The 25,600-nt window shown below is 39.0% G+C and overlaps 1 protein-coding gene across 2 annotated transcripts in view; it reads left to right on the top strand.

The window, feature by feature from the left end:
- ZFAND3 (zinc finger AN1-type containing 3) overlaps positions 1 to 25,600 on the top strand; it is a 336,794-nt gene that overhangs the window by 267,622 nt on the left and 43,572 nt on the right. Inside the window, exon 4 of one of the 2 annotated variants that reach the window (XM_037063264.1) lies at positions 2,794 to 2,859. The exons of the other annotated variant lie outside the window; for it this stretch is intronic. Within the exon in view, the coding sequence (XP_036919159.1) occupies positions 2,794 to 2,859 (66 nt within the window). The remainder of the gene's footprint in view (positions 1 to 2,793; positions 2,860 to 25,600) is intronic. 2 annotated transcript variants of the gene reach the window in all.

Here is a 25,600-nt window from a genome sequence, read left to right as displayed (position 1 = left end):
AAGTGTTGTGGTGGTTAAGCCATTATTAACTCGTGTGCTCTATGTCGTTCACTATATTGTGGAAACTCAGTGATCTTGGCCAGATACTAAGCTGGGAGTTGAAAAAATTGTCGTCAGAGACTGGAACTAACTGGGCTCTTAATATTTATATTGTGCTCAGCTGGTTTAAAAATGTACACTAATATCTTTCTTTGTCTGCCCCAGCCTATTGTGTCAAAATTTCCAGAGTCAGGGTCTGGGAATCTGTATTTTAAAAGCATTCCCTTGAACTATCTGGATTCCCAAAGTGCTGTAATATTTTTATGTGAAAGTAATTACAAAAGTGTATATATGTTTAAACTCCTCAGGGTGTACATTTAAGATTTTTATACTACATTTTTGTATTTTATTCTTTTGTTTTTTATACTTCAATTAAAAAAATTTTAATAAATGTACATTAGTCTCTTGATTAAATTAAGCAGTTTGCAGTGGTCTTATTGAATGCTATTAAGTGCCCCCTCTCCACAGAATCATAACCCAAGAGTAGATGACAAATTGGGACTTGGCCTTAGGGAGCATAAAATTTGGTGAAAGAGAAAGTGGTGATACAGAGTATGAAATGGCATAGTTTATGACGTCTTTTTGTACAGGTGATTCTCATCAGCACTGTGGCTCACGAGCAGTTTTGTTATCTCCATTGTTTGGTAAAGAAACTGAAGCGTTCCAGGACTTGAACTGAGACAGAAAACTGTACTTGAACAACAATTAAAATAAATAAATGAAAAAAGAAAACCAAATCTTTCATAAAAGCCTGTTATCTTCCCAGAAATAACAAAAAAATCCCTCATGGAAACAGAAGCTGTAGGATATTTATGGAGCTATTGAAGGTAGAGCCCAGAAGAGAGGTCTCAGGGATGTGGGGTCTATGTTAGGTTTTCCTGCAGTTCATTGTCTCTCCATGTTTTTTATTTTCATGTCACAATTGCCCATTTGGATCCCTAGAATTTTAGTTTAAGATTTCTCTATGGAATGTGGTATTTGTAGAAAAAGGCCCTGCTCTTTTGGTCTTTCTAACTTTTGGTTCTTGCCTCATTTTCAAATTCTTCAGAAGCATTTTCAGTTGATGCTAGCCAATGGTGAATATTCTTCCTGATTACATTTAGCATTCATTACTTGTTCCATAATCTTTGACACTTGATCATTTTTTGATCCAGCTCTTTACTGCTGGCATGTATTGTTCTTTATTTACTTACATAAATGTTGTCCTCCTAACAAGATTATAAGCTCCCCGAGCATGAAACTAACCCAGGGTAGCACACAGTAGGTATTTGCTAAGTGCTTTTGACATTGACAATACACTTACTTAGTCTTTCCTCCCCTTTTCCATTTCTCCTCTTTGTCTTCTTACACCCACTAAGGTTTGCTGCTGTTATGATAATGCATAACAATATTTCCTTGATATAGGAAAGATTGGATTAACAGTTGGCTCTTAAGTGGGGTTTTCAGGTCCCTAAACCCATGGATCTTGGTGGCATAAACTCTAAGAACATCTTAGAGCTCTCTCATCTTTCTTTCCTTATCAATGAATAACTTCAATGATATGAAGTCTTGTCATAAGTGACATACAACTCTGTCAGTTAACCATGTTTACCTTTGTTAGTGATAGTCACCTGGGGAGCCTTTTCAAAATACATGTGTAACATTTGCCTGTGTGTTCTATTCCTTTATGATCACTATTGGCTCTCCTAGGGCATATCAAGAGCCACTGATCTTTATGTTTATATAATAACTTCCTATTTCAGAAGGTAGGTATGGTTGGTGGGGAATGTTGCAGTACATATCAATATCAATTTAAGAATCAGTTGGTAGCCCTGGCTGATGTAGCTCAGTGGATTGAGCGTGGGCCTGCGAACCAGAGGATCACGGTTCAATTCTCAGTCAGGGCACATGCCTGGGTTGCAGGCTGGTTCCCTGCAGGCCAACTCCCAGCAGGGGATGCACAAAAGGCAACCATACATTGATGTTTCTCTCCCTCTCCTTCCCCTCTAAAGATAAATAAATAAAATCTTTAAAAAAAATCTGTTGGTAGTCTTGAAATTATTGCTTTTCAAGCCTTTACCCACCAACTGACTGTATCTATATTCATATATCTGTCTCTGTATATGTGTGTGTGTGTGTGTGTGTGTGTGTGTATATATATATATACTTTTGCATACTCTTGAATTATACCCATCTATCAGATCTCTGGGCCCTCAAAGATTCTATGCAGGTCCTCTTCATAGCATATTCTTATAATTAAACTAGACATTTCTTTTTGGTCAGCAGTGCTCTCTTTATTAAAATTATCTTTATTTCTTCTAACAAGCAGTTTATTTTTCCTTAGGCACATGTACCCTTTACTAGTTTTGCAATAAATTCAAAGGTAGCGTGACCACTGAGATCAGCCTAAGAGGAGTGAGTACTCCTGTTTATAGTTTGTGGGAAAATTCATCACCCCAAACTTGGGAGTAATTTTCTCTTACCTGCATTGGAATTCTAGTTAAAATTTTATTCTTTTACTTCTTAACATTTTGTGAGATGTTTTTTTTTTTTTTATGAAAAGCGTGTTCTAATGTAGAAAGAATACAGATCTAAATTGCCTAACTAAGGTTAACCTACCACAGCTACCACCTTCCCCATTCTTTCTACTACCTGACTCTCTTACGCATATTTGCCAGTTGATCCATGCATTTTTCAGCTTTTCTTTATCCAAGATAGCAGCTATGGGCATGGAGCAGATACGACCTGACTGATGTCCTGCCTTTCTGTTTCTAGGTGGGCCATGCACAGATACAGCTCATGTCTCATTAATCACACCTACCAAAAGATCTTCTGGTACAGGTACGTACAGCATTCCCTTACCTGGATTCATTCTTACCTGAATCCTTTACAGAAATTAGCTACTGTTTTTAATGTGGTAGTCTTGCCAGGGTGCTCTTTAATTCCTTCCATCAATTTTGAAATGATGTATTATGTGCTTAATATTGGGCGTGGCATGTGAGCTGAAGTCAAAGTGAAGCTCTTGGAGGTCAGGTTGACTGAGTTAATGCTGGCAGCTAGAACCAAGAAGGTGGACAGTTTACCTACTTCCTAATGTCTGAAGAATATTAAGATACATTGTCCTGTTTCTAGCATGTGGCTACTTCATCTACATATTAGACTTACTAAAATACATCTTTTAAATAATGGAGACTATAGAGAGAAATCAGTTTTGGTACAGAAAATCAGTGTTTTAACCTAACTGTTATAATATCCTAATAGTTGTGGGAAATTATTTTCTCTCTTTCATCTTCAAGCCAGAGGATATGCTAAAATCATCCTTTTCAGATACATAAAGTCTCCCAGAAATCTTTGTGCATCTGTGACATTTTTATTAAATATGAAGCCATGAATCTTGTAGCCCTCTAAAAAGCAGTCATAATGGCCATTCCTCTCTTAGCCTATAGCTTAATATATTTTAAAACAATATTTTCATTTTCCAATAATGTGGCCTGCTATTTAAAATATCTCAAGGATTATATTTGGAAGAATAAAAATAATTATATTGTTTTCTGAAAGGTCACATTCAAAGTATTTTTCATAACTTAAAAAGTCCTTTTTAACTTTTAAGCAAAAATAGCACAAACTATTTCTGTGTTCAAATATACACTGAAATTTCAGCCCCTTTAAATGCTCATAGTTTTGATGTTAAACCTCAAACAGGCTTGTCCTCGAGCAGTTTATAAGTAACATCCAAGTATTGAACTCTGAGGAACTTAATTTTACTTTTCTGTTCCAAATGACCAGTTTTGATGCAGGGCTGTGTGAGATGGTCCTGGTGTGCTCTCATCCCTCCTGTCCTCAGTATGCAAGTTCCTCTGGGTAGTTACTGATGGAGATGGAAGAGAGTTGTGCCCTGGAGTGAGACAGACCTGCCTGATTAGCCAGTGGAAGTCAGAGCCAGCTTCCTACCCAGTCCAGCCAGAAGTTTGAAAACATTCAGAGCCCTTTGATTTCAGGTCCAGCATTTCACATACACAGTGTACTTTAATCTTTCTTCTTTCCTTCCAGCCTTACCCCTCAGGGCAGGGTTTATTGTTAATACACCTATGTGTACAGGTAGCAGTCAGGGAATGAGCCTCAAACACATTGGGTCATCGTGAGAGATTTAGGAAAGAGGCTTGTATGCTCAGTTTAGACACTGAAACTAGTAGGAATTCTTATTCTTTGCATATCATGTACTTGTGTCCTTCACCTTGTAGGCAGATCTGTTTTCTTCTCTTTCCTCCAACGATATTTTGTGTACTAAAAATAATAACATACATTGCATGTTAACTGTATTACCAGGCACCATTCAGTGTGCTTTACATGCAATCTACAGACCAATTCTGCAAGAGAGTTATTCCTCTTCTTACAGATGATAAAAGTAGGTACTCAGAAAAGTAAGTACATTTCCTGGGGTAATAGTGCTAGTAAGTAATAGAACCAGGACTTAAACACAGATCTTTCAGATGTTAAAGCCTGTGTTTTGCAGTACATCATGTTACTGCTTATCATATTGTATTATACTTACACTCCTAGCCAGACAGTGGAAAAGCATATCACTGAATGAAATACAGAGAAAGAGAAACACAGATTTGGAAATATAGCATGTAATGAAGTAGTTTTAAAAACAGTAGTTCTAAAAGAGATCTGATTTCAGAACCCTAGTCTTGCCTCTTACAAAATATGATTTTTGAATAGATAAGTTAACATCTCAAAACTTGTTTTTCATCTGTAAACAGGTGATAGATCTGTCTCATAGATTTGATGTAAGAAATAATATACATAAAGCTCACATAGTACAATTTAATGGTAATCACTATTATAGTATAATCTTAACATTAAAGATTATATATAAAGTGGCCAACCATTAAATGCTGTGGGTAACACATCGGTAGGTAATTTAGCTGGAAAGAAGAAAAGATGAGAAGTACCAAAATTCATTGCCATGTTTAGTTTAATTAATTGATTTTATGTTGGTCACATTCTTTGTTGCATTTCAGTACTGTAGTAGGACTGATGGTAATATTTTTAGGTCTTCACATGATGAAATATAAGCGAGGAATTAAGGTCTCAGTCACACATTTTCAGGCATTCTTTAGGTGACTGAATACTTCTTAACTAGGAAAAGATCGAGAATTTCTGGCTTGGGAGAAAATTAATGCAATGTGCAGGCCATCTTCTAAAACACCTGAAGGAAAGTTGAGATTTCTCAGCTTGGATGTTAAAGGCCATGAAGTTCAGCCTGTTGTACTTTTCAAGAAGCCTATCTATGCCCCCTCAGGTGTCTTAAACTAGTCTTACTGCCTCAGCCTTAAGTGGTGGCCCTGACACTAGAGGACAGAGCTTCCTGATTGATAAAGGTTAACTGAATGAGTTGCTTTGAGAACTGCAGGTTTACTCTCTTTGTCTCCATTTTCTGCATGTCTGGGAATCAGCAGGATGCCCATGGTGGGGGTTCTGAGCATTTTTCTTAGGATCATCATCAGTTATAGTGCTACATTGCTGGAGTGTTCTTGTATTCTTACGTCTAGGTTCTTCAAGAGAGGACTCATGCTTCTAACACATGCTCTGTGGTGCTTGTACCTGCTTGTACCACGAGGGGCACAGTAGTAATAGCTCTCCCAAAGATTTAGAGTACAAGGCTTCAAGCATAGAGGTCCATAAATAATTACCTTATAGTGGTATCATTTATCCCATGGAGTGAGACCCTCTAAATTAGATCTTACCAACTCACTCCAAGCTAATCTGTTCCATACAAGGTTGGACCTAAAGCAACCTCCAGCTTAGTAATAATGTGTGTTAGGAAAAGGGTACTTAGGCTAGAATATACTTAGTGGTTCTTTAAGTCACCACTAAGTGACTTACAGTCTGTGAGGTGTGGGGAGGAAGTAGTAAAAGTTCTTTATATCAGACTTTCAAAGCTTCTATTTTTCAGATTCATTTTATTATTATATATTAGGCCATATTTACAGTTTAGACCCATCAAAGATGTATGTAACTGTATACATATTAAAGGTACATAGCCAGATAGCTTATTAGGTGGGAGTGTACTCTCAAAAAATGGTTAGTGACCTTTTCAGTACACAGGTCATTTTCTTTTTAGTAAATTAATTACAAGCCTGAGTGGCTGATTAACATTTCTGTGTTTCAAGGGACTACCGTGGATTCGAGTGTATTGTAATGTAGACAGGTGGAAAGCATTGTAGAGTGGCTGGTCTACAACTATCAAAGTGTGAGCGGGAACTCTTTAAAAAATTGTTTTGTGTTAACCGTAAGTGTGAGGAGTCTAAGAGGCAGGTTACAAAAAGCAGTGGTGGCAAGTGAAAGATCAGTTTGTATTTGTGAACTAGGTGAGAAAGGCTTTTCTTCAGATGTTGTCTTTTGGCCATATAGCACTGTTAACAGTTAAACTCCGTAATCTTTAGATGGAAAAAAACAGCTGCACCATGATCATTTCGGTATTTAAAGCAGAGAAAATTCAGTGACAGTGTGTGTGGCTTCACAGAGCTCTGGGATAGCTACAGTCAGCAAAGAGTTGAAAAATAGTGACAAGTCCCAGGTTGCTTTGGTTAGAATGTGAGAGTTTAAAGCATATTGCACCTTCAGATTACTAGAGAGAGCTTCCATTTCTTCAAAGAGGTTTGAATGTTTTGCACATGTTCCCTTGTTAATTCTCACAGCATTCTTGCCAAGAATGAGTATATTGTGAAGGAAGAGAGTTTACTTTCCTTGGCAACAAAGCACCCGTGGTCATCCTTTTCAGGCAACTTTATTTGGAAGGTATTTGTATATTTAGATGAATATATTCAGGAAGTTATATTTGTCATGTTTAAAGTGCTTTGTGAGAAAAGAGGGAGGCCTGTTACCTTTTCTTAGTACTTGTTATTTAAAGACATATATGACTTTTCATAAGACTTATTTGTAGAGAGTTACAGCAAAATAAATTATTTTGATTTTTATTTATTGGAGCTTGCTATTGGTGAACTTTAAAATTTAAGCTGTAATGGGCAGCCAGACCACGTCTTGTCCTAAATTTCCGTGGAGAAATCATTTCTGTGCAACAGGATCCTTGAACAGTGACTGACCTGAGGACTCGTCTCTCTCCAATGGAGCATTGACCAGCTAACTCTTACCACTAGGGGCCTGGGTTGGATATATGGAGGGGTAGACTTTTTAGCATATGAAGAAAGGAAATTCATCCTTCCCTTTCTTACCACTTTGTGGCTTTTTTTTCATCTTATAGTCCTTTTATTTCTGAAGTTAAAATAAAAAAGTCATAAACAAGTTTACAGACTTGATGGTACTGTCTACACACTTTTGCTCCACTATCTCTCTCTCTATTCACTGTACTCTTCTTCCAGTAAATAATGTTGAGTAAATAATATTCTCTCTGATAGACTTGAAAAATGATGGTTTTAAAATGCTCTGTGTATGTTAAAAATGTGATTATAGTTAATAGGTTCTCAAGTAAAATAGCCATTGGTGGGGCCGTAGGGAGCAGTAGTATTGCCTGGGATAAAAGAGATGGGGCTAGAAACTCCCATTAAACACCAGGTTTTTCCAGAAAGTATCATCTTTCCACTCAGTAAGAAGCATGCTAATTCAGTTTATATATTCTTTGTCTTGCTTCCCTTTCCCCTTTCCTTTCGTTTCCTTTTCTCCTCCCTTCCCCTTCCTTTCCTTAGCACATGATTATCCTTTTAGGTCACCTATTTTCCTCTCAGCGTGATGAACAGTGACATGAACTAGATAGTCTTGTATTGTTCATTGTTTCCATTTTTTCCCCCCCAAAAAACTTTTTGATTCACTTCTCTTGGGCAACCTGCTTGTGGTATTTGTCTGTTTTTACAAAGACAAGAAAAGAAACCCCCCTTCACCTGTGAGTTAAGAGAAGATTGTTGTGCTAAACACTTTCCACATCAGTGTTCAGAAGCCATTTAAAGGGGAATGTTTCATTGTTGTTATGTTAGCATGAGGTTTATATAAGATCTTTTAGATTGAGTCAGAAGCTAAAGAGTGGCAGTGTTAAATCAGAGGTGGCCCTGTAAATCTTAGAAATACCTCCAGTTGTGTATTTTATCTCCTGGTGGAGTCAATACTCACGGAAACATTTCAAACAGCACATTTAACCCTAGAGTCGAGTCAGTGACTACAAACTGTATTGGTCACTATAACATTTTGTAAATGACTTCTGGGAATGACTGTAGAGCTTTAAAGGAAGGTAGATTTGGGTGTGGTTCAACTGTAATTCAGTTCTTTTTATTCTCTCTTTTTGGTCCTTAAGGTACAACTTTTCCTTCAGGTCTCTAGTATCAACATTTGAGACAAAGATTTAAAGTTGACCTATTTATGTAATATGCAAGTTCCCATCAGGAGAGTATTAGGGAAAATATAAACCTTTCATATTTTATTAGGATTTAATGTAACCATTGAAAGAAGGTCAAAACAGTAAATCTATCATGGCAACGAAAAAAGGTACAGTGGTACCCTGGTACTCGTTAATTTGTTTGGGAACTCATGATAAGTGCTAGAACCCACAAATAGTGAATGATGAAGCATTTTCTTCTGTGGGGCAGCGTTGTGACTCATACAAACTCTAGCAAGTGTAGTTAAGTCCTGGGCAAGTGCCAAATGCTGAAACAGTTTTTTCTCATGAAAATAAGACAAGTACTGGGTTTGACAAGTTGAAGTTGACAAGGTATGACTTTACTAAAAGTTTTACCTCGTTCATTCATCATCTTGGGTCCCGAAGGAGTTTATTTGATTTCTGGGTCAGGGGGAAAAATGAATACCAAATATTTGGCAATATTGCCAAAAGGTGCATCTTATGTTTTACCATCAGAAAATGGGGTAGGTTATCAAAGTATACCATAATGTTTGCTGACAGAATGTGATTTTTGGCCATTGAGTGAATAACTGGAGAAGGGAAATAATTGACTACATTTTTTTGTGGAGTTTTTTTCTGTAAAAACTTAAATCTGCCTGAGTCGTTGCTTATATTAAAGAATAGAAGGAGGTAGCAAGGCACTAAATAATTAGATGATTTGATGAGATATAAATGATGGCAAGTGAGTTTAAAAGCACCTCGTGCAATGTATGGATCACAGAAGAAGTTAGGATACCTTAACTGTTTTTCATTTGTACTCTTGAATGAGAATGCAGTCTGGTTGCCACCAATCGCTGCTTGTGTTACAGGCTAGTTACACATGTAACATATGAGTTTGCTGAACTTGAAGTTATTGTCTTGTTTCATAGGCCTTGTTTGGGCTTTATTTGAGAAGCAGCAGCTTCCTCTCTAAGAACAGGCTGATATAAGTGAATGTGAAGCCAGGATGCCAGTGTAATCAAGAGGAATTTTTGCACTTGAAGGATAAAATTGCACTCTACTATAAAAAGGAAAATGCTGTGTGATGAGGCTTATTGCTATTTTGGATGTGTGTGTATATAAGAAGTCTAGGCTGTGGTGTTGAGCTGCTCGTGGTCGACTTGATTTGTGCTAACTTGGTTTGCGTGGATTCTTGAATGCAGTTACAACTTGGGGGTTTTGCCTTTATGGTAAAATTATTTTATCATAGTCTGCACTCTTACCAAGGACAAAGCCCTGAACTTCCATTAATTAGCTGTTCTGTTGCTCCACTGGGGCAAAAGGTCTGAGCCAACATTATTTTAAAAGGATATCAGGGGAATTTAAACCCCTTTCCTCCTTTGAAACTTTTGGGTTATTGGAGGGGGGCTTTTGTGGGGGGCTTTTTCAGGTGCTGCTCCACAGCACGTGTGTGCCTGCCTGGCGGCATGTTAGAAATGTACTTTTCCCAAAGCAGTCTTACCAGAAGGAGCGAGGTAGAACAGCCACAAAGCTGCATCATAAATCATTGGGGCCTTGCAGTGATACTACCCATTAAGGAGACTTTTTTTTTTTTTGCCCCACTCAGTTCCTAGCTGTACTAATAGCACAGCACACCAAGCAAGGCTGTAAATAAAAGTTATTACCTAATAGGTAGGTGCTGAAGTGGAACGGACAGAGCTGAGGCATAGAGGCCTTATTACTGCTCATCAGCAATTATAAACAGGATAAAATGTCTGGGACTTGCACTGATGCAGTGAGGGCTAATAGAGGCTGGGAATGACACTAGGCCATGATAGGATGATGTATGCTGATGGGTTTTTACTGCCTCATCGTGCTGCTTGCTTCCAAAACAAGCTATGTTATCCGTTTTCCTGCTTGCTCATCTGTCTGAAAAGACAGCCCCATTGCCTCTTGTACCAGCAGGTGGACCGGCATTTGGTTCTCATACCTGTGTCTGCTTTTGAGGCAACACCCTTGTGAAGAATGGTCAGAAATATGTCATAATCTTGCTGATAAAAGCTGTAACCTCATTGTATTGTCTGCTGTAGAAGTTGTTGTTTATGTGGAATATAGGACCAACTGAGGCACTGTAGTTAGCCAGCCAGTCCAGTACTTTATTCAAAGACCACTGTAACAGTCTTGTAGTAGATTCTATAGCAACATGCAAAAGAAGTGGTAAAGGTGCATCTTGCCCCTGGGAGCTTATACCAGAGATAGAATAGGTACAGAAACATAAATACAACTAATTCCAGCTATAGCAATCAAGAAATGTAACTGATGTTATTTTGAAAAGTGAGGACAGGAAGGATCAGTGATGCTAATCGTTATGAGCAAATATAATACTAATGTTGTCTTTCTCTTTTAAAGAATTATCTTCCTAATGATATGCTTAGAATTTAGTTCCTTAGAGTGAATAGGAGTGATAAAGGGATACTTGAATGTGAAGGGAACGTCTAGAAGTAGGTCTGTGTTTTTTAGTGAACAGAAAACAGCAAAAAATGACTTGGCAATGCTTTTGAGTAGTAGATAAGCACCTACTACTTGGTAAAATTGAGATATGGCTCTCTTCAACTTTGATCATTCAACCTCACTAAGTCACAGCAGTTAGACCTTAGAGATAGGAGAACTCTGTAGCAGAGCCACAGAGGAATGCTTTCAAAAGAATTTACCAGTCTGATCGAGGAGTTTTAAGAGCATTTGTGTAGTGCAATTGTCATGTGTACCTTTAAATGAATACATCTCTCTATGTGATGCATTCAAAGTTAACTTATCAGGAGACTTTCTGCTGTTTGAAAAAATTATGTTTTTTCTGGCATTCTTTGATGGCTTAAGTTATGCATAGGTGTACCTTATTTTAAAGAAGCCTGATGTATGATAATCTGAATATTGCAAACCAGATAAATTAAGAATTAATGTTATAAGAGAGCCCTTGGGTCTGTAAAATGTCCTGCCACCGAGTTAAGGTAGATTAAGTTTTTTCTTTTGCATATAAAGTAATATTTGACGTACCAAATAATTAATCCCTGCTTATCCTATTTGTTCACGTAATGTTTTGTGGGTAGTAGCTAACAGAATGGAGAAAGAGATGAACGTGAGACAAGTGTTTAAAAGTAATAACAGAATTTGATGGCTGATTAGAATTAGCTGAAGAAAGAATGTAAAGTTATAAACATGGGGTCTGACAGAAGAAAGATGAAATTCTCGGCAGGGAAGAGAAATTGGTTGAATCTATTTTTAGTTTCTAATAAGCTAAATTTTAGGTTATTTTAGATTGTAGAAAAGGGTAAAAATAGGCCTATTTTGGAAATCATCAGACTAGAAACAAATTAAAGTGGGTAAGGGAAATGAATACAAAAGGACAAGGGGCTAAGGACTTAGGGGGCTGGGAAACAAGCCAGTAAGTTAACAAAGTTAAAGGAAGGAGAAGGCTTCATACAGAATTATGAAAGATGCATGAGAAGAGGGACCAGGAAACATGAGGACTAAGGGAAGCTGTTGCCTGTGGCTAGCAGGTCACTGAAACCCTGAGAGAAGCCTAGTGTACTGTGGTGGGATTAAAAGCCTGATGAGAAGGCATTAAAGGGGCACTTCATAACAAGGAAGGAAGGGCAGCAGCAGATAGAAATCATTCAGTTTAAGGAGTTAGGTGAGCCATTAAAAACCAGTAAGTAATGATGTAAGTAGTGGTAGTTGGTGGGAGAAACAGGGTCAGGCATTTCTTGGTATGGAGGTAGTTAGAATAGGGAAATATTTTTCCTTTGTTAAAGATACAAAGGAAAGATACACAGGAAGAGAAAAAAACTAGAAAATATTAGAAGAAACAGATTCAAAAGCAAGATTCTTTAGAGGCAGAAACCTGGAAGCATTAGTTGCTTTCAAAAGTGTATGGAAAGAGATACAAATATAGATAAGTACATTTTCTCTTTTCATGTATAGACAGCTGAGATGAGATGAACAAGGGAGTTCATCCTAGAAAGTCATCATTTTCTGAATAAATAAATAATGCCATCAGCCGTAAGCAGCAGCAGAGAACTGAGGCTGTAAGGAGAGGATTACTGTGGACTGAAGAGGGAAAACGGGATTTTCAAGTAGTGCCTAATCCAAATGGTCATTAAATAGTTTAAATTTACAGTGGTCCAGAGTATCTCTGGTTACTACATTTAGCCCAAAAGGAAAGAGCAAAAAGAGAACAAGTGGTGCCTATTTCTTTCTTTTTCAATTAAAAGGAACACAAAATAGTTTATTAGAGAAAGAGAGTCTAGAGACAGTCTCACTCCTCAAAACTGGCCAGCATTTCAATCCTGACAACTTCTGTTCTATTTTCATCCTGTAGTTTACCTTTACAACTGTGGAAGAAAACAATGTTGGTATCCCTACTCTTTAAATGTCACTTACTGTGAAATAGAAGGGTTAGCTCACACTGTCCCTTACCTCAGTGTTTGGTATTTGTAGTATTTATTTTCATTCTTCTCTTTCTTGATCCACCAACTTGCAGCACCATCTCTTAATGAGGAAGTACCTCTGATTAGCGATACTTCCTTGTGATACTTCCTGTCAGCTATGCTTGTACTTTTTTTATTGTCACAGTTGTTAACTTTACATTGAAGCCTATAACCACAAGCAAATCTTCCGTGTTATATACATAGGTTTCCCCAAACTGGAAGCCAATAAATGGCATTTATTTTATTATGACTCTGTATATGTTATCCCACCCAGGCAGCCATGTTATCTGCTAGGAATAGATATTTTTTTTCTGTGACTCTAATGTCACAGTCTCTGGGTCACTGAAGGAGAATGTTCCACATCAAAGCCAAATTAGTTTTTTGTTTTATTTCATCAGTTGGTCAAATCAAGCCATACTTTAGTTTGTAACTTTTTCATAGTTACTTTTTTCTTGGCATTTATAATTGTCTTTTTTCATTGCACTATTTGATTATATGTCACTGTTTTTTAAATTATATTTTTGATTATGCTATTATAATTATCATGATTTTTTTTTTCTCCTTGCCCCCTCCATTGAGTTCACTCAGGCTATTCCCCACCACTTTTCATGTTCAAGGGTCATGCGTATAAGTTCTCTGGCTACTCCATCTCCTGTACTGTACTTTACATCCCCGTGGCTATTCTGTAGCTATGTGTACTTCTTAATCCCCTCACCTCTTCGCCCATTTCACTGCACCTTCCTTCACTCTGGTAACCACCTGGTAACTAACTTGTTTTCTCTTGCTGTTTTTAAGAGCCTCTCTTTATCTTTAACCTTTGTCCTTTTGATTATGATGTGTCTTGGAGTGGGCCTCTTTGCCTCTGTCATAATTGGGACATGCTGTACTTCCTGGACTTGCATGTCTGTTTCCTTCACCAAATTAAGGAAGTTTTCTTTCACTAATTTTTTTCTGGTAGATTTCCAATTTCTAGCTCTTTCTCTTCTCCTGGCACCCGTATGATGTGAATGTTGGACCTCTCAAAGTTGTCCCACAAATGTATTCCTCATTTATTTTGTATTCTTTTTTTCTTCTTGTTGTTCTGATTGGTTGTTTTTTGCTTCCTTATGTTCCACATCATTGATTTGAATCTCGGCTTCATCTACTCTACTGTAGTTTGCCTGTAAATTGTTCTCTGTTTCAACTATTGTAATGTTTGTTTCTGACTAGGTCTTTTTTATGCTGCTGAGGTGCTCACTAAGTTCCTTGAACATCCTTATAACCACCATTGTTTGGAACTCTGCATCTGACAGATTGCTTACTTCCATTTTGTTTAGCTCTTTTTCTGGAGTTTTGATCTGTTCTTTCATTTGGGCCATGTTTCTTTGTCTCCTCATTTTGGCAGCCTCCCTGTGTTTGTTTCTATGTATTAGGTAGAGCTGCTTTGACTCCATGTCTTGGTAGTGTGCCTTAATGCAGTAGGTGTCTGGTACAGCCTCCCCTATCACCCAAGCTGGGTACTCAAGGTACGCCCTTTGTGTGGGCTGAGCACACCTTCCTCTTGTTGTTGAGCCTTGGTTGCTGTTGGCAGATCAATAGGAAGGATTTACCTAGGTCTGTAAGCTTCCAGGACTGGCTGTGACCCTGACCACCAACCTCCACCATCTGTGGAGGATCAGCTATGCAGTGGCAGGGTGGTGGTGCTCCCAGGTGGTCTGTAGCTGTGCACTGGGTGTGCTGGCCCAGGTCAGCCCCCACCTGTGTTTTGCCTGGGGTACCCTGCTTGAGCTGTAGAGCAATCAGAGATGGCTGCTGCTGGTGCTAGGCTTGGGGAGTCCAGGGTGAGGCCAAGCTGTGAGTGTAATCTGGCTGCTGCTTTGGGTCACTGTGGCCAGCTTGCTTGTTTGGTAGGATTTAGGAGCCAGTACCAGCCATTCTTATGGAAAAGCAGCTTGGGTGGGTGCATAAATTGGGTGGGGCAGACAGAGCCTCTGGGGATCTCCAAGGCGGGTTATACAGTGTTAGCCAGGTTGGTGGAGTCTCAGATATGGCACCAGTTTACCAACTCTGTAGGGGGAGGGTTTTAGCAAAGGGGCAATGGCTTCTGCTCGCCTTGGTGCCAGACACTTCAGTGTCTCCCTGTATACCACTGGTGCCTTTCAAACTGCTACCCTGGTGTTGGAGCTCAGAGGGAGTCTGAGTAGGTGAGTCCTTGTGTGGGGTCTTTAATGGGAACTGCTTGGGGCCCCAGAAGGTTATTCCCTTGACTCAGTCCCCACTGGTTTTTGCAGCCAGAGTTTGTGAGGACTTAACCTCCTTGGCTTGGCACTGGAATCCTTAGCTTGGGGGCCTGGTGTGGATCTGGGACTCCTCTCTCCCAAGATAGCCCTCCTTAATTTTTATTCATGTGGATGTTGGACTAGTCCATTCCATGACTGTGCCCCGCCTACCAGTCTGTATGGATGTGGTTTCTTCAATTCTGTAGTTTAGACTTCCATTCAACTCAGTTTCTGACATTCCCGAGTGATGGTTGTTCTATATTTTAGTTGTAGTTTTGATGTGGTTGTGCAAAGAGATAAGCCATGCCTGCCTACGTTGCCATCTTGACCGGAAGTCTATGTCACTATTTTTTTTCTGACCTGTATTCATATGTTTTGCCCTGTATGGGGTGGAGGAGATACCAGTGGCAACCAGCAGATACCAGTGGCAACCATTTATTGTGAGGAAGTTGAGAGCCTGCTGTCAAGGCTCTGAAGTGGAGAAGGAGGACTTAACTATGAGGAGGCAGAGAAAGAGCTTTGCATAGATGGGTCATTCACTTTGTAGAAGAGCTGTCCCGAGTTTTGCCAAGTAAATGTAGGCTGCTATTAAGAATGGGAGGTGTAGACTAGTACAGTAGTTCTACATATGTACTTTGAGTGGATCCCCCTACTTTCTGCTTTGCTTCTCATTTTTCTTTTTTTGTCACATTGTGGCTGCCTCTGCAGCCCCCTGGCTTCAGCCTCTACCCATTCCCATTTCTATTAATGTCTAGACATTTGTTTAAAATCTGTTGTTGATTATGTTAAACACACAATTTATTAATATTACAGTGGGTTCATTCTTCATGTTATTTTTGTGCTTTTTTTTTCACTTGGGTCTGGGGAAGGGTTAGAGGAAAATGTGTTTAGTCCTCTTGACCTAAAAGTTATCTGAAACAAAGTCAGGACTGTGTTTTCTGATTTGATCATTGGTGCGGGATAAAAGGGAAGGGTAGCCTCAATAGGATGTTGTCGTTCTTGTAATCTAGAAGAGGAGAATGTACCCAAGTTAAAAGCTCCTAATCCTAAAGGGAAGGAAGTATAGAAGTTGGTAGTGTAGATTGTAGGCTCTAGAGGCAGTTTATGTGGATTCACATTCTAGGGCTCCCTTTCATCAGCTACATAACTGAAAGAATTGTTGAATCTCTGTGAGCCTTGATATTTCTCTTGTAACATAATAGACCCAATCATAGAGGGAAATGAGACAGTGCATTTAAAGCACCTGACATGGTGCCTGATAATCCTTAATAGGCTACAGAGATGTGAACAGAAGGTGCTGGAAGATTTGAGTAAAAGTAGAGTAAAGAGAAACTTAAGGGAAGGTAGAGGGAAGTGAGAAAGAACTCACATAACTCAGATAGTTTGGTTAGAAAAAGAGGTGGAATCAGAAACTGGTGATGAAGACTGGAAGCCAAGCAGATTGGAGAGTACAGACATGGAAAGGGAGTCTGGGCCAGTGAAGTCAAGGAGGAGGGTAGAATAGTCACCAGCTCTTTTTCAAATAGGTGAGGGCTGTGAACGGCTGGAAACCCAGAAAAACTTCAAGAAAAGAAGTCATCAGAACTGCAAAGATCAAACTTTTTTTTTCTTTTTGTTTTGTTTCTAGGACTTGTTTTAAAAGTAAAATTTTATTATATGTGTTGGTGGAAAATAATTTTTACAGAGAATTCATAAGCTTGCTTTCTAAAAAAAAAGTCTTGTTTCCTGAGCTCTTCTCTACATTTTTATTCTTAAAATCGAGAACTTCTCTTTTTTTCTGGAGAAAAACACATTTAGGAGCCACAGAAGGTTGATCATTTTCTTCTGGGTAAAATCTTGATAAAAAGACTGGCTATTGCATCCAGACCAAGAACATGATAGAACTTGAGCCAATAAATTCACTTCTTTATGATTAAAAATCAGACAGTTTAACCTTGGAAACATTTTTGTCATGGGGGACTTCATATTGTGATTAGTTATCCTAACAGCCAAGTTCCTCTGTGGGTTCAGTTAACTAGCCTCCCACTACATATGTATAATTATTTTTAGTGCATACATACTGCTATAAAAGCTTATGTGGCCTTATGCTCCCTGCTGTTCTGAATTCTCTGTTTCATTACCAGTATTCACCCACAGAGTTTCAGAAAGCCATTCCCGAATAACAGAACCACAACTCAGAATTTTAAACAAACCACATCTCTCTTAGCTCACTGGAAAAGGGGTATTAGGCATGTTATACATTTTCCACATGCATTCATTCTTTCAGAATTTATTAAAAATGTATACATATATAAGCAAGAATATAGGGCATTCTAACTCAGATTTTATGGTATTTTTCTGCCCCTTTAGCAAGGGATAAATAGAATATAGTAGACAACCTGTAAGATTTTTACCTTGAATGTTGGCCAGTATTTACTTGAAAAAATACACTGGACACTGCTTCTTTTTTTTTTTTTCCTGAAGAAAGTTGAATAACTTTTCTCAAGAGATGTTATCACGTTACAGCTTGGAACATGTGTCCAGATATGCAAAATGACTTCTAAAAGATATTTGGGTTTGGGGAGGGAACTTAATGTAGCATTGATTTGAACAGGAAGTGTTAGCTGCATCAGAGTCTGTTTTCCAGCTTGGCATTAACTGATAGTACTTGTAATTGACAAGGATTCAGATCCACTTTTTATTTGGCCTCCTGTTGATAAATCCATTTCTAGAAGATTAAAATCACACCTTAAGGTCTTGATCATTATCCTTCCTGGAACAGCAGTTGCAGTAATTGATGCAGTTAAAAATGGGTCCTTATTGGATTGGAGGAAGTATAGGCTAAGAAAGTAACATGTAAAAGACTGACTAATCACTGAAGTATACTTTCAGGTAAATGTTGACTTCACTACAAACCTGAAGAAGTGTGAGCCTTGGCCTTTCTGTTGATTACGTGATACAACCATTTTATCTTGCACTTTTCCATCAGACCTAAGTAGTGTCAGCATTTACTGGGAAATAATCCAGCAGGCATTTATCTCCAAATACGGCTACTCTGGAATATAGTTGTTAGGTTTTTTAAAAACATAATTTCAGACAGAAAAGTTACGAGATGATTACATAGAATTCTCAGGTGCACATGCCTCTCCCCCACCACAGAGTCTCCAAATGATAGCATTTTACCATATGGAGCATTGGCTTTTTCTCTTCTTCCCCTACCCCTGGGCATGCATGTATGTATTATATCCATATTGCTAACCATTTCAGTGCGTTGCTTTTTGTTACACTAAAATACTCAATTTGTAATTCTTAAAATCAAGGTATTATGTTAATAGCCATAGTACAGTTCTCAAAATTGGGAAATTAATATTGATATAATATGAAGTCTGTCTAAAAGAAGTGCAACCATTGTTAGTATACAAGAACAATTTGTTTGATATCGATGTAACATGGAAGCAAGGAGAGTAGACTGGAATGGGCATGTGTGAACAATGACTTCACTGGACTAGTCGGTGGGGGAGGTAGATGCTGTTGAGTGAGCATGTGTACTGTGTGAACGTCGTATTCAAAATGAGCAAGTTAGAGTAACAAATCTGTGTCAGATTTTGCAGTAAGCTTAAACATTCCTTCATGGAAACTATTCAGATAATTTAGATGGCTGCAGCTCTGGGCTGCGCCTGCACATGGATCACATCTCATGCAGAGTTTTTTGATAAGACATCAAATCACTCAGCTCCCCTACGGCCCAGATTTGGTGCCCTGTGACTTCTGGCTTTTCCCAAAACTAAAAGTACCTTTGAAGGGGAAGAGATTTCAGACAGTTGACAAGATTCAGGAAAATAAGATGTGCCAGCTGATGGAGATTGGGAGAACTGTGTGAAGTCCCAAGGTGCCTACTTGGAGGGGGGAGTGAGGTGTCATTATCCTATGTACAATGTTTCTGATATCTGTATCTTCAATAAATTTCTCTATTTTTCGTAGTATATGGCTGGATACTTTCTGGACATACCAGAAAGTATTTTTTTTTAGTATGGTTATACATAGCTGGGGCATCTTGATAATAATACTTTCAGTGAAGAGTATTGAACAAAGTCAGTTGAATTGAGGTTAAAATGTTAGATACTTGCTCCTCTAGTGTTTTAAATATGGACTACAAACATTTTTTCTTTTTTTTTGTAGTCCTCATCTGAGATTATGTTTATTGATTTGAGAGAAAGGGAGAGAGAAAAACATTGATGTGAGACAGAAAAATGATCAGTTGCCTCCTGTCCCTGCTGGGCATTGAACCCACAACCTAGGCATGTGCCCTGACAGAATCCAGCCTGCAACCTTTTAATGTATGGGGTGATGGCCCAAGCAACTGAGCCACCCAGCCAGGATCTAAGAACAATTTTCATAATGATTTTATGCAGGATTCCTTGCCTTTGATTTTGATTTTCCAGACCCTCCTTTTACAAATGGGGTTATTTCTCTTTACTTCATAAGCTATTTTCTTAAGGCAGCTTTTTTTTCAATCCAGTGCACACTTGGTAGTACCTACATCAACAGTGATACACCCTGAATAGTGAACACCTAATATATTCATGGGGGAGGAGGACAAGGCTTTCTTTGGGCAGTTTGCCATCATGTATTAAGTATAACTTGAGGTTCATTTACCCTCGAATTAGAAAGAGTTAAAATGGTGGTGAAGACGGTAGCTTAGGTAAACACAGTACTTGAATTCTTGCACAACCACATAAAATTACAACTAAACTACAGAACAGCCATTATTCAGAACCACCCAAAATCTAGCTGAATGGCAATCCTACCACTATATTTGAAGAAGAAGCCACATCGAGACTGGTAGGAGAGACAGAGACACAGAACAGGTTTGTCTCACACCCATATGTGGCAGATAAAAATCAGGAGGGATATCTTAGCTGTAGAGGTCCCCCCCTGAGGAATGAGGTGTCTCAGCCCCATGCTACGCCCCCAGCCCAGGGTTCCAGTGCCAAGAAGAGAAATCCCCATAACTTCTGGTTTTAAAGCCAGTGGGGGTTGAGGTTGAGTGGGATGGAAGGCTTCTGGAGTCCCAGGCAATTCTTGTTAAAGGGCCCAATGTGGACTCACTCCCTCTGAATCCAGCACTGGAGCAACAGCACAAAAGGCACCAGGGACATATGGGGAGGAACTGAATCATCTGACATCAGGATGAGAGCTAGAGGGGCAGCTTTCTCCCACATGTGCTAGCAGAGGCCCTTGTCCTTTTCTGAGCTTCCCAGCAACAAAGCAGGATGCAGGCCTCACATCTGAGTCTACATCAAACTGACTCACACTGCTTGGCCTGCTCTGGTGATTCCCTGACACCCCACCTCACCAAGCCTGTTTTCAGTCACCTTTCTAGACAGATGGCCTGTATGGCTCATGCTTCAGATTTTTCTAAAATCTCTCAGACAAGCAGCATCTGGCCTCAGTGTGCCCCAAACTTCTAAGTGGCCTCAGACCTGGCACTAGTGGCAGCCAGACTTGGTTCACAGTTAGCTTCTATTGGGCACCACCAAGCCCGGCACAAGTAGCAACCATCTACAGATGGCTGTGTAGTGCATGCCAAGTGTTCCCTAGTAGAACACAAGCAGTGGCTGTACTTGGCCTTACCTACTGGGAGGCTCAAGAGCCAGCACACCTGGGTGAACAGCTTCAGGCCACGTCAGAGCACCACCCAACCGATTCCACAAGCAGCAGACTCAGTGGGCACCAGAGCCCCACTGAAGTAAGCCCTGCTTTGTGGGGTGGAACCCTGCACAGCTGATCCTCCACAGTGGTCACAGTCAGTCCTTGCAGCCAATCAGCCTGTGGGTAAATCTCTCCCCCTGATGTGCCAACAGCAATCAAGGCTCAGCTGTTGTACCACTGGAAGGCGTACACAGCCCAGAGAGTGGAGGGCGCACCTTGAATGCCCAGCTTTGGCAAGCAGGGAGGCTGTGCCATTGGGCCCTACAGAACACCTACTAAACAAAACCACTCAACCACGCCTGAGAGATGTAGCAGCTCTGCCTAATACATAGGGAGGGTGCCAAAATGAGGAGACAAAGAAACATTTCCCAAATGAAAAAAAGCAGAACAAAACTTCAGAAAAAGAACTGAACAAAATGGAGACAATCTACCAGATGCTGAGTTCGAAACACTGACTATAAAGATGCTGAATGAACCTTGTGAGAACTTCAGCAGCATGAAAAAAAACACATGAAAACCATAAAAAAGAATCACTCAGAAGTGAAGGCTACACTAACTGAAATGAAGAATTTACAGGGAATCAACAGTGGAGTAGATGAAATCAAGAATCAAATCAGTGATTTTGGAACATAAGCCAAAAATACCCTATCAGAACAGCTAAAAGAAAAAATAATCCAATAAAATGAGGATAGTGTGAGGAGCCTTTGGGACAACTTCAGGCATACCCGCATTCGCATCATGGGAGTGCCAGAAGGAGAAGAGAAAACAAGAAATTGAAAACCTATTTGGAAAAAATGACAGAAAATTTCCTTGACCTGGTGAAGGAAATAGACATAGAAGTCTAGGAAGCTGAGAGAGTCCCAAACAAGATAAAACCAAAGAGGCCCATGCCACAATACATCATAATTAAATGCAAAAGGTTAAAGACAAAGATGAACTCTTATAAGTAGCAAGAGAAAAGCAGTTAGTTACCTACAAGGGAACTCCCTGAAGACGGTGGGTTGATTTCTTAATAGAAACTTTGCAGGCCAAAAGGGACTGGCAAAAAATAATTTAGTGATGAAAAGCAAGAACGTACAACTGAGATTACTCTACTCAGCAAAGCTATCATTTAGAATCAAAGAACAGATAAAGAGGTTCCCACGCAAGAAAAAACTAAAGGGATTCCTCACCAACAAACCAGTATTACATGGAATGTTAAAGAGTCTTCTTTAAGAGGAAGAAAAAAAAGATAAAAAAATATGAATAATAAAATGTCAATAAATAACATATATATCAACAAATAGAATCTAAAAAAACAAACAGGCAGAACAAAAACAGAGTCATGAATACAGAAAACTGACAGTTGCCAGATGGGAGGGGGTTTCGGAGGATGGGTGTAAAAGGTGAAGGGATTAAAAATACTAATCAGTTGTTACAGAATAGCCATGGGGATGTAAAGTACAGCATAGGGAATATAGTCAGTAATGTTCTAATGACTATGTACGGTGTCAGATGGATATGAAATTTATTGGGATGATCATTTAGTTATGTGATGTCTAATCATTGGGGTGTATACCTGAAACTGCTATGATATTGTATGTGAACTGTAACTAAAATAAAAAGTGATTTTAAAAAAGAGTTAAAGTGAGGTACAGGAATATTTATAAGTTTAAGGATTTAACTTGGGAGTAATGAGCCAAAAGACTAGACCTTGGGTAGCAGAAACTAAGTGATAAGTAGAGAGAACTGAATTAAGCTAATACTATATTAGAAACCAAAATAGTTTAAAAGCAAATCAGCTATTTAACTTCGGCATCGACACTACTTAGTTATGCATTCAAGCTGACTTTTTTTTTTAATAGCAAAATAAAAACATTCAAAGTTGTTTCCCCTTACATTAAGCCTGGAATACAGCCTACAGGATGACAGTATCTCATTGAGAGATTGCCATTATTAGGAACTTCTTCCCTGTTAGAGAGTTATTCTTTATTACCATCATCATCATTGTTGTTGTTGTTCTTATTTTATTGTTGAACACCAGTGGAGTAGTAAATATAGTCAGTTCTACCCATGCCCCTTAGAAGCTTGCATTATAAGTCAGGCAAAACTATTGGAAATTTTAGAACACTCACAGGGAAGGGGGTTAAGTTTCATGGAGGTGAGATGATCTGCATTTTAATATTTAACTTTTTGTCTCTGTGTATGTTTTTAACAAAGAGTGAGAAAAATTGAATTAGTGTCTCACCTTCTTTACCCATTTCCCAACCCCAACCCCAACCCCAACCCCATACTCAGTGTTTTCCCATAAAGGACACCTATTTTCAGACTTCCTAGCCCCAAACGCAAGGCTAGACCAGGTTAACTCCTGGGCAAGTCATTTATGCTTTGGAGGACAAGATAGGGGAGTAGAACATTATTTGAAGACTTCTAGCCTATCTCTTCCCTCAAAGGCTTTTTCAAATATAAGTCAGCCTTAGGAAGAAGTGGCTATAGTCTATGGCTGTGTACTGCCCAGGTGCTTAAAACAGTTGTGTAATTTTATATGACGTTGTTTGAAAGTCTCTAGGCTTCAGGTAACTGCAGAGTAAGAAGAAGTCTTACTCCCTATTTTTAGTCAGCTTCTAATAGAGCACTCTTAAACTAAATGAAAACAGTATTGTCTTATACACAGTTAATATGAAAATAAATCTGAATAAATAGATACTTGATAGATTCTCTCAGATTTCCCTTTCTTTGGATAAGTGAAAATAAATCATTGTTAATCTTAGTTTTCTGGAAAAACTGGAAAAGATAAATAGAACAGAAGTTCAAGACCAATCTTAGAACCCTCATGATCATTGATCTGATTTGTGGTCAGGAACAGAAATTGAGGAACCTGGGCGTGTGGCCTTTGAGAAGTATATTTTTCTCTTAGGTTTCTTAATTTTGCTTCACTCTGTTTGCCACCTTATTCTGTACTCTACAGATGCTGTAAATGTAATATTTTTTAAAAATCAATGAGCCCTGGCTGGTGTAGCTCAGTGGATGTAGTACGGGCCTGCGAACCACACAATCACAGTTCGATTCCCAGTCAGGGCACATGCTTGGGTTGCAGGCCAGTTCCCGGTTCCCGGCAGGGGACACACAAGAGGCAACCATACATTGATATTTCTCTCTCTCTCTCTCTCTCTCTCTCTCTCTCTCCTTCCCTTCCCCTCTAAGATAAATAAATAAAATCTTTTAAAAAATCAATGTATTGTACTGTTTTTGAACTCTAAAATACCCAAGCAGGTTATAAAAGGAAAGATTATCTGTTGAGGATAATTTGTCAGTTACAATGAGTAACTGAAAAACCTATGAAGAAAGGTAATATAGTTTAGTTGGTCTTTCTAATGGAGCAGCTGAAACAAGGAAGTGGTGCCAGGCTGGTACCAGCTATAAAGGATGACTGCTGTATTGCTAGTTGGACAGATCTGCCGACTAACATACCTTTGTAGAATTTAGCTCCTGGTGATACCCTATAAGTAAATAGTGTGGCAAGAATGACACTTAAGAAACAGGAATAGCAGCTGCAGTTTTTCAGATAAACCCAGGAGTGGTTTATTGGCTACCCACCCTCATCTATGTCCTTCTTAAGAGCTCTGGCCTGGGCTAGTGTGGCTGAGTGGATTGGGCATCAGACTGTTAACCAAAGAGTCGCCAGTTCAATTCCCAGCCAGGGCACTTGCTTGGGTTGTGGGCCAGGTCCCCAATTGGGGGCACTTGAGAGGCAACTGCACATTAATGTTTCTCTTCCTTTCTCCCTCCCTTACTCTCACTAAAAATAAATAAAATTTAAAAATCTTAAGAGAGAGAGAGAGATCTGGTATATGAGCTGTAGGAAGCTATCAGGGTGATTGAGACGAGAAAGCTTTGTCTTTTGACTGTGGGGCCCATGTAAAGGTGAGAAGGCATGTTTTGCCTTTTCTGACCATTAACAGTAACTGGCATTTCTTATGTTACTGGGAGAAAAAAAAGTTTTTTGTATCTTCCTAAAAATAAACAGTAAAGAAACTTTTGTGGACAGATATTTTAAAAATAACAGAGGAAAAATAAAGCTGGTTTTTATGAAAATTAAACACTGTGACTGCAATCCACAGAAATCCAGAGACTTAGCAGGAATGGGAAGGGAATAGTATGAGCAATAAGTCTTACAAATCACATTCTAAGAGCAGAGGACAAGTGGGGTTATTCAACTCTTCAACAGAGATGTACTTGGAGAAATTGCACCAAAATATTTGGATAAGATGATTCTAAGTTGAATGGAGAGAGGTGTTTGTTTTCATCCCCTTCATGGCCCAGTATCTCTGCCTTCCCACCCTCATCCCAGAGATAGCATCACCTTTGTACACGGGAAGTAGAAGAAATTCATCTTCATGGTACGGTGGGCTCATGGAAAAGCAGAAGTAGAATCTTGAAGTGTAACAACAGTTTGAGACAGGATAGTATAGTGGTTAAGAGCAAGAACTCTAGGTCAGGCTGCCCAGGTTCAAACCCCAATTCTACTTACTAGCTGTGTGATCTTTGGCAGTTCACTTAACCTGTGCCTCAGTTGCCTCATCTTAAAATGTGGGTAATAATAGTACCTTCCTCATAGCCTTGTTATAAAAGCTAAACGAGTTAACATATGTAAAAGCATTTAGAAAATGCTAGTACAAAAAGTGCTTTGTGTTAATTCTTGTCATTGCAGTTATTACTGAAGCTTAGGAATCTCTTTTATCATATCTACCTACTATGATGAGAGGCCTTAAAAATGAGTTTGGACAAAGGGATACATTTTATGACTCCATTTATATGTCCATGTGTATGCTCATATACAG

Source organism: Sturnira hondurensis, unplaced genomic scaffold, assembly GCF_014824575.4.
Source record: "Sturnira hondurensis isolate 20B ecotype Veracruz unplaced genomic scaffold, ASM1482457v3 Scaffold0014430, whole genome shotgun sequence".
Lineage (NCBI taxonomy): Eukaryota > Metazoa > Chordata > Mammalia > Chiroptera > Phyllostomidae > Sturnira > Sturnira hondurensis.
Note: the sequence above shows the minus strand (reverse complement) of the source record. Positions and strands in the feature narration are given on the sequence as shown.